A 10,290-nucleotide genomic window follows, 5' to 3' on the forward strand; every position below is an offset into this window, starting at 1 on the left:
CCTCTTATGTCACTACTCTCTTCTCATAACTATCATATGTTCCAATCTAGCCCCCCAACTTGCATTAGCCTATATAGGGTGCATAGCTTTTCATACCAGCAGACTGGGGTGCTTAGTTTTTCATACAGTAGACTGGGGTGCCTAGCTTTCCATTCCCTCATCATCCCTTACACATACCCTCACCATCCATGTAGCCTGGGGGATCCTGCACCCCACATCCCTCCCACATACCCTCACCATCCATGCAGCTCGGGGGATCCCACACCCCACATCTCACACACATGCCCTCACCATCCATGCAGGCTGGGGGGTCCCACACCCTACATGCCACACGCATACCCTCACCATGCATGAAGGCTAAGGGATCTCGCACCTCACCTATCATACACATACATGCGTGTGAGGAGGAGGATGAAAGGGATGATGAGGACGATCATGAGGGGCGGGATGAGGACAATCATCAAAGGAAGGAATGTGTTGCACATTCGAGTGAGTATGAGATTATTGAGGGAAGATGATACATTTGGCCCAGTGGAAAATCGTAAGTTTCAAATTTTTAAATTTTTAAATTAAGTAAACATGTTGCCTTTTTTTAGATTTAGTAATACTTATTCAAATTGTTGTTGTTTAGTTTTGAGCCGAGTCGGAATACTGCCCAATGTATAAGTTATGTTATTCAATAAATGTATAAAAAATCTTGGAAGAGATTTCGAGAACTTTCCAAGATGATAAAGAGGCTTGGTTTAGAAAATTTAAGGTATAATAAATTTATTTTAAGTTATTGGTATTTTAATTACTTTTTTTAATTATAATTATCTAACAATTAATTTGAATATCTTACGGTATTGTAGGGAAGTGTATTTAGGAAACACTTGACGAGGATATGATTAAAAAAAATTGGCGGGGCATAACAACAATATGACTTTCTGACATGCTACGACGTGCTAGACGTGTTTGGGAAGAGTTAAGTGTTGGTTCTACCTGCATATGTAAGGTAGTTTTTGATGAACTTTATGTATATTGGGATACACCTGATTTTAAGATAAGATTTGAAAATGCAAAGAAAATGAGAGCATCTAAAAAGGGGGGGGGGGGTCACCTCAGTGCAGTTTGAAGCATTAGTATCGGTCGAACATGCTTGACACATGGTAATTATAACTACTTCTGTAAGTTATATTTTGATGTACTATATATTTTTAATTAAAGTTAATTTTATGAATTAGTCTAAGGATTTGGGGAGACACCCTCGAATGAATGAGCTGGTTGTAAAGAATCGTACCAAAAAATCAGGGGAAGTTGTTGACGAAAGTACCAGATTAGATTTGGTAAGTTTGTATTGTATTATTTTTTTTAAATTAATTTTTGTATATGAATAGATTATTTAAGTTTTTTTAATATCTAATGGTAAAGTTGTGGCATGATTTTTATGTGGCAACTAATTTAATGTTTGTGGCGTGAAAATCACGTGGCTATATTTTATTATTTAATTTATTTTTATTTAATTCTTATATATTGTTTAAACTATATTTATTTGTTTATTGTTGTATGTGCAGAAGGAGTATGACATATTGCTCGTAGAATTTTTAGTTCAAAATCCTCAGTATACTTCGATAGGTTTAAACCCGATTGATGATCGTGTGGATCTTTATATTTGAAATTTAGTAATTGGCAAAAGAGGACCTACCATGTGTTTATTTGGTGTTGGATCTTTGGCCGGGAATTACAGACCAAGGAATAAGACATTATTTGAAAGAGTTGCAGATGGGGAATGATCGTCACGCCTACAACAATTGACATCCCAAATGATATAAACAGTGCAACGATTAGCGCTAACTGAGGCGAGACGCGAGGCGACAGAACGTGAGACGACGATAAATACCCAAATGGAGGAAATGAAAAAGAGACAAATTGAGATGAAGGATATAATGCGATAATTGCACTCACAACAAGGGAACCAAATAAATAATTAAATGGACGCTGATGTGGACGATGTTGATGATGATGTGGAAAAAGATATGGATGATGATAATGCTTGATTTTTTTAATTGTTATTTTACTTTTAAATGTTAAGTTTTGTAAAATATTTGTAATTATTTTGAGTTTAATCATTTTAAGTTAAAATTTATATTTTTAATTATTATTTAAAAATATTAGTATTTTTAATTATAAATAAACTTATATTTTTTTATTATTAACTTCATAATAAATAAATTTATAAATAATTATTATTAATTTTGTAATTAATAAATTTATAAATATTTTTTTCAATAAAAAGTTAATCTATAACATGGAAAACACGATGCTAATCATAAATAATTTTTTAAATTAGTGGTGTGGAAAACACGTCGCAAAAATGATATTAGTGACGTTAAATTCACATGGTAAAACTGAAATCATGACCTACAAACCTGACGTATAGTAGAGTAGGAGCAGAAGTGCAACATGATTTTGTGACGTGACAAATGTTTGTGACTTGAAAATCACGACACAACATTGTGACGTGATTTTCACGTGGTAAAAAAATTACCACATTTGCTACTACCTCGTGAATAACTATGATGCTAAATTTGTTTTATGACTTAATTTTCATCTTTGTAACGTGAGAATACTGTTTCTTTAGTGGGCAAAAGGGATAATTCCCCGTAACCAACAATAGTTTTGAGATAGGATCGTGATTAGTTTAATTTTGGACAAATAAAATAAAGGAGAAATAATCCATAGGCTTCCCGTAACAAAGTATATTATATTAGGTGGTTTACTAAACTAAGTGGAATAGGAGGGTGGCGAAAAAAGTGGGGCAGTTGTGTATCACTACTCCATTTCTAAGTACTAGTACCTTAAGCACTATCTTAGTGCATAATTCCTTCCATAATCAAGATGTTGCATACTCGTGAATTCGATAGTTTGTGGCATATTTGTGCCTAGGTCAAAACTCAGACCTTTAACTAGTTTTATGAAGAATGTACGAATATGAAATTCTGGTAACTACCACCGGATCATATGATTTATCACAAGAGTCACTACTAGAAATACTATATTTTTTCTTCAGAATTGCCCAAATTTATCCGCAAGTATATCTGCAAATTTTTCAGCTATGTTAATTAATAAAATTTATTTTCCTGCTGAAAAAGGATAGCAATAAACTTCCCTGGTAGTCCTATGGTTTTTGTTGCCACTTTATTTCATTCAAACTATTTGACATTTGCTGCAGAATATCCTCTGTTTTTTCCACAGGAAACTGTTTTATATCAAAAAAAGAAGAATCCAATTAACTTTTTTTTATAAAAATCCCATAGGAATACCTACGGATTTATACGGATTGTATTTACTTTTAGAATTAATTGTGGACTTTATTGACTTTAAAATTTCAAAATTATGAATAAAAAGGCAATGATATATTGTTTTTTATTTTAAATATATTTAAAAAATAAATATAATTTTTAATATATATATATATATATATATATATATATATATATATATATATATATATCTTTATATATATATATATATATATATCTTTATATATATATATATATATATATATATATATATATATATATATATATATATATATATATATCTTTATATATATATATATATATATATATATATATATATATATATATATATATATATCTTTATATATATATATATTTTATATATATATAATATATATATATATATATATATATAATATATATATATATATATATCTATATATATATATATATATATATATATATATATATATATATATATATATATATATATATATATATATATATATATATATATATATATATATATATATATATATATATATATATATATATATATATATATATATATATATATATATATATATATATATATATATATATATATATATATATATATATATATATATATATATATATATATATATATATATATATATATATATATATATATATATATATATATATATATATATATATAGGAGACTAAACATCTACCCATGGATAAATTTTTATTAAAAACAATAAGCAAAAATTTAATACATTACATTTTATAAAAGTAACAGTATATATTTTTAATATATTTAAAAAATTGAGAAAAAAATAAAACAATGAAAATTAATAAAATTTACAGAGAGTATATAAAATAGTAAGAATATCATCATCTAAGAAAATTAATAAAATTTACAGAGAGTGTATAAAATAATAAGACTATCATCATCTAATTTATGCAAAATTGTCATATTCTACTGTATCTTTTGCAAATTAAATTAGAGTAATTTTGTCAATATAATAAAAATAAATTTTATTATAACTCCTTTTCCTCCCTCCATTTCAAAAATCCTTAATTCGGAGGGAATGAAAAACTTATCCAAAAGGAATTGAGATTACTTCCCCTTCTCTCATAAAAAAAATTCAACCAAACCTCTTTAATTTAAAATATTATATTCCATCTCCTCTAAAAATCCTCCAAGACCCTAAAAGTATTTTCATGAAATTCTTTTTCAAAAACTAACAATAATGACTTATAAATAAATTATTAATATTTTTGAAAGATATTAGATGCGGAATTACATTGGAATATTGTTTTCCTGCACGTTATATTTGAGATAACTGCGATTTTATTTGCGGATGTTTTATGCAGATTTACCTAGCAGTAAACCAAAATAACCATAATTTATATAGTGTACATTTTTAGCATTATTGAATTATTTTAGTATTGCTTCGTATAACATAAATAGCAGAACAAGTTGGTCCTATATTAATCTCCAGGAGGAGTTTCATGCTCAATTGGTCCTGGATTAACATCCTTGTTATCTGAACCTGGTGTTGGATCAGCTGGATTGTAATCTTCAAGATTTTCACGATCGCCCCTACCGCCTTTTTCGTTGCTTTTATTATTATTGAAATTTTCCTGAAAATTAAAAAATTAAAAAATAGTTAAACGATATTTTTGGTGAGAATCCAGAGGTGATGTTGAATAAGAATTTTGAAAATCATTCATACCTTCAGTTTTCTGCTAACTACAATTGGTGTTGTTTCATCAGCACATTTTGTACCAAACAAATCTGAGGTAACATAAACAAAGTAGACTAAGGTGAATATGTACGTAAATATATCGGATCATTATTGGGATGTGATTTAAAATTAAATATCTAATTGCATTATAAATCCTATCAAACAATTTCAACAATTTAGTTATTTTCATAAAAAAAAAAAAACACAAAATTATATAACCCTTAAACTCAATTTACTTTTAATATAATGAAAATTTTTATCATTATTTATTTCTCAACGGTGTATTCAAAAACATTTCTATTAACCCAACCACAACACCTGCAACTGCAACTATAATCGCAATTTAAAATCAATGACCGCAACATCAAAGAGAATAAAGAGATAGAAGATTAACATGAAAACCAAGAGGGATCTGTAGTAGTTGAGAGGCTAAAAAAGGTAAAAGTTGTGACAACCATCAAGAACACAATACAAAAGCCAAAAACCTTCATGATGTCAATTATCCTCATAATGAACCAACCAGTTGAAATATAAATATAATTTTTTCGTACCCTTTTTACCAAACGAGAAGCTGTTTATGGGTTTGTGAGTTCTTTTACGTAGTTATCAACTTTTTTTTGTGAAGTTGTTTTTTTAATTATGGGTTTGTGAGTTCTTTTAGTTATCAACTTTTGTTGTTATGTTGTTTTTTTAATTATGGTAATTATATAAATCTTTAACAAATAAGAATACTAAATACAATTTTGCTACAAATAAATTTTGCATAAATATTTTTCAAATCCAAACACATGTTAACACACTCGGACAAAAAAGGAAATAAATCTAAAAAATGCGGGATAACCAGAAATTTTGCTTAAGATGTTGCTTTTCTCCTATCTTTGTAAAGTTAATTCTGAATCTTTATTAAAACAAATTCAATAATATATATACTTTATATAAATAAGAATTGCAAACTTTCAAGTAAACATTCTAAAACAAAAAAGTCTTCCAAAATAGAGCTACAAGTCATCTTTAATAGAAATTAGAGCAAATCTAATTAAAGCAAATTCAGCAAAATATTTGACCAAACAAAATTGAACCATATATTTCCTTCAAAGTATATCCTAAGTTCTTATTAATTGATATCAACTAAGTTCCTATGTGCTCTAAAAGTTGTCAATTGGGATAAATAAAGCGAATAGTGAGTTCAGGTTGACTTAATTAATATTATTTGGAACTGACCTTTTATTAATTGGGATATTTTGGTAACACTAATAATGGGTCAATAGCTTCGGTAGAACAAATATTACAAGTTAGTGCCACTTGAGATATTTGTTACTACCACTCGACCCACTTACTAACCACACATTTCTCATGGCCACTTGATACTAGCCTTGGATTCACTTACCACCACATGTTATTATCTCTCACCAACTACCCACATGTGCCATTTTCAATTGTTCTATGTATCAGAAAGAAAAGAGAGAAAGAGGAAAGCTCAAGAGAAGAAGGGAAAACAAGGTTAGTGGAGTAGAAGAAGAAGCTTAGAAAGAGCAAGAGCTTGGAACCAACACCATCATCTTCATCCTCATTTCATCTTCCACAACTTCTCCTCTTCAATTTCTTGAGGTGGGTTCTAGTTAGAAACTCTAGGTTTCTAGAAAAGTTAGGGTTGTAGAATGTTAGACAAATCATGAAAATCCATGCTATAAGATGAATATGTTCTTGCTCTTGTTGATTTTCATGAACATGTGCCTTGATATGTTTTTATGATTGGTATGATAATATGATTTGTTATGGTTATGTTATGATGTTGAAATCCTTGTAGTTATGAACTTGGGATTCTTGTTATACATGTGTATATGAGCATGTAGTGAGATGGATGTGTTGGAAGAAGGAGTGTGGGTTTGATTGGAAATGGAGTTGCAAAGGAAAATGGTGTTCTGAGAAGCGGAAAAATGAAAATATGAGTGAACCAATCGATTGGCCCCTGTCATCAATCGATTGACAGCCTTTGGTTTAGCAGAAAAATGAAAATTTTACAGGACCAATCGATTGACACTGCATGTCAATCGATTGCACAAACTTGTTGTATATGAACAGTGGAAATTTTCAGCAGGATCAATCGATTGATACTCAGCAAATTTTGAAAAACAGAAATGTGAGAGGAACCAATCGATTGGGCTTCCCCAATCGATTGACTCAAGTTAAAAACTTCAAAATCCATTTCCTAAGTGTTTCTAAATGCATTCTTTCATCCATTAATCAATTGTGAAGCTATGTTTATGTTGAATACATGTTAATGGTGAAAATTACATGATGAATCTAGTGAGCTAACCTAGAATTGAAATTAGGTCATGAGTGAGGTTTATAATCTAGATAATGCGAGAATACGGTATTCATTCGTACGACGCTTATGTGGAGGTCGTGGGCGAATTGTTGTCATGATTGAGAACGAGACGCATTGTATGGAACATGCCATGTTATTGTTGTGTATTGTGGTGAATGAAGTCGCCTATGATTGATGAATTTTATTATGGTTTGTGGAACCGATGATTATAGAATTGATCATGTATTCAGAACGTGTGTTTTTTGTGGTGGTACACATCTCTATTGGTATGCTTAGACGTGTAAGCATTGGGATGTGTGACCAATGATTCGAGCCTCAATTGGGTTTGAGCCGCAACCATGGCGGACATGTTGGAGAATTGCCATCCAAGGCGCAGCGGAATTTAAAAATTTCTCCATTTAGTGATCCTTACTGTCATACGGTGAACTGGACTTTTATTTGGATTTGTAATCGCAATGTCGCGGTTAGCAAGAGTCGCCACCGACTTTTCTTTTATCCCATAAGGAAAGGTGGAAAAGAACAGGAAAGACCTTAATTTTAAATTCTTAGGTTCGGGAGGTACTTTATACAAAGGGAAGGTATTAGCACCCTTTGTATCCATGGTTATCCATGGGCTCTTAATTGCTCAATCATTTATGTTTTTTTAGTTTGAAAAAGGTGGTTGAGAAAGGTGTGAAAAATGTTTTGCAAAATGAGAATTTAACTTTGTAATGATTCTTGCATGAATGTGTACAAAGTGGTTATCTCGTTTTAATTTAGAAAATAGTTTAGAAAAATATAACTCGGCAATGATCCTAGTGCGGATGTATGCTAAGTGGTGATTTTCTAAAAAAAGATGTTTGAAAGGTGTGAGGTGTGAAAAGCATTTTTTTGTTATGAATGAGCAATTAAGGTTATACCTGTCCAAGGTCTTTTCGGGCATTTCCTATCCTTATGAGGGTAAAACTGTCCTTACTATTGGGAAGCAAGTAGTTTTATCCTTGGGATGTTTAAGGGTCATCGTAGGGTCATCGGCTGGTCATTGAAGGCAACAGTTGTGAGGATACCTTAGCATTCGAAGGGACTATCATCATTTAACCGTAGGCTACACCGAAGGGTCATCGAGGGACAAAATCGTATTTTCGAAGGCAACATCCGAGGGACTATGATGATTGTACCGAAGGGTCTTTGCTAAGGATATCCCCATATTCGCGGGACATGACCGTAATATTGTAATCGTGGGGTAATAGAGAGAGGTCCGATATCATTTATTTAAAGTCCATGTTTTAAGTTCATTAGGTAATTATGGTGATACCGCATTGAATCGATACATTAAAATCAACACATTAAAGATCAATACATTAAAATTGGTTAGGCAACCAATATGAATTTTCACATTAAAGTGACAGAATTTAGAGTCCATCTCCATGAAAGTCTTCCCATGCATAAAGCGGTGTACCTAGCCGGTTATTTCTTCGGAAGTATGCTAGCCTTTACACCATTAACACACAGATTATAGCATTGAGATAAAACACAATTGGAAATTGCATCACAAAATGAATATAACAGCCAGGAATTTAAGCCAAATGATGCAGAGTCATGATTAGGTAAGTATAAAACGGGCGACAAAGGGACAAAGCAGCCCCTGTCCTGTTCGCTTCTGCTTCGCCTAGCGAAGGCTCAGCGAAGGCTCGCTGCGGGCTCGCCTAGCGATGAGCTAGCGAGCGGCCACGGGTTTGAAATTATGACCTCAATCCGCAGCATGGCCTATGGCCTCTAACACATAATTATATGGTTCAGTTTCACAATGTTCAAGCACATTTAAATTCTCATGCAAAGCTTCAAAATGTTTATGAATTCAATTATGATATCCTCCCCTAATTAAGAACATGAAGTGGTACCATATACCAAAAGAGAGTACAAAACAATGTCACATGCAAATTAAGACACTAATGCGGTACCACATGCAAAATAAGAATACCAAGTGATAATCATGTGTAAATTAATATCCTAAAGTGATATCCTATGCCAATTAAGAAACTAAAACGATAATAGTGAGGCAAACCTGTTTGCAAATCGAGTTGCAACCTTGAATTGGCGAGCCGGATTGAGTTGGGCGGCGGTAGCTTCGGAGCGGGTAAGCGGCCTTCAGGGTTTCCGCCTTCTGAACTCTTTGGATCAGCAGGGTTTCTGTGTTCCTCCCTCTGGATGCGTGTTTCCGTCCGTCTTCGTCCGTCTCTGTGTGTTCTTTTTCGTGGCAGCAGAGCATGTATTTATAGTAGTGGCAATGGTGACCTAATGGGCTTAAAATGAAGTCCAAAAATTCAAATTCTCGCAAGCTTCGCTAGGCGAAGGAATTGCTCGCCTAGCGAGCAAACTAGGTTTGGGCTTTTTTGCTGGATCTGATGCTTCGCTGGGCGAGTGGTATGATGCACTGTTCGCTAGGCGAAGGAGTTGCTCGCCTAGCGAGCAAGCTATTTTGGGCCACTTTGGATTAGGCCTGTTGTGAGCTGGGCTTTTGTCCATTTGATATCAGTGCCTTGCAGATCAAGTTAGAGGGTTTTGGAAAATGCTTTGTAATATCGACGGGCAAATTTTGGGGTATGACAGCTGCCCCTGTTCAATATTCTTGCACCGAGAGAGTAGAATGGTATGTGCCGTTCGTGGTCTGGAGGTGAAAGATTATTGAACACTATAATGCCCCGAAAATTTGCGCTTGTCCATTAGGAGCTAGTCTTGATGGAGATGGGCTTAGAGATGCCATCCGGGAAACTTGATGAGGAGATTACCAGATTGTGTCGTACGTTAGACGATATCTGGAGACATGGGGTGTCACACCGGGTCGTACATCAGACCGTATAGTGAACCCTCCATTATGCTGTTGACTTCGCTGGGGAGTCAGAGTATGCTATACTGCTGGGGATAAGAGATCAGAATGGATCATACGTTAGACCGTGTCTGAAT

At 32.5% G+C, this 10,290-nt stretch overlaps 1 protein-coding gene across 1 annotated transcript; it reads right to left on the reverse strand.

The window, feature by feature from the left end:
• Positions 1-4,521: 4,521 nt before the first annotated feature.
• Positions 4,522-5,511, reverse strand: LOC127092361 (uncharacterized). Its single transcript, XM_051031218.1, has 3 exons — positions 5,413-5,511; positions 5,007-5,068; positions 4,522-4,914 (listed from the first exon to the last, which is right to left on the reverse strand). The coding sequence occupies exons 1-3, from the start codon at positions 5,507-5,509 to the stop codon at positions 4,762-4,764; spliced, it is 312 nt and encodes a 103-aa protein (XP_050887175.1). The 5' UTR covers positions 5,510-5,511; the 3' UTR covers positions 4,522-4,761.
• Positions 5,512-10,290: the final 4,779 nt, after the last annotated feature.

This window comes from Lathyrus oleraceus, chromosome 6 (assembly GCF_024323335.1).
Source record: "Lathyrus oleraceus cultivar Zhongwan6 chromosome 6, CAAS_Psat_ZW6_1.0, whole genome shotgun sequence".
Taxonomy (NCBI): Eukaryota; Viridiplantae; Streptophyta; class Magnoliopsida; order Fabales; family Fabaceae; genus Lathyrus; species Lathyrus oleraceus.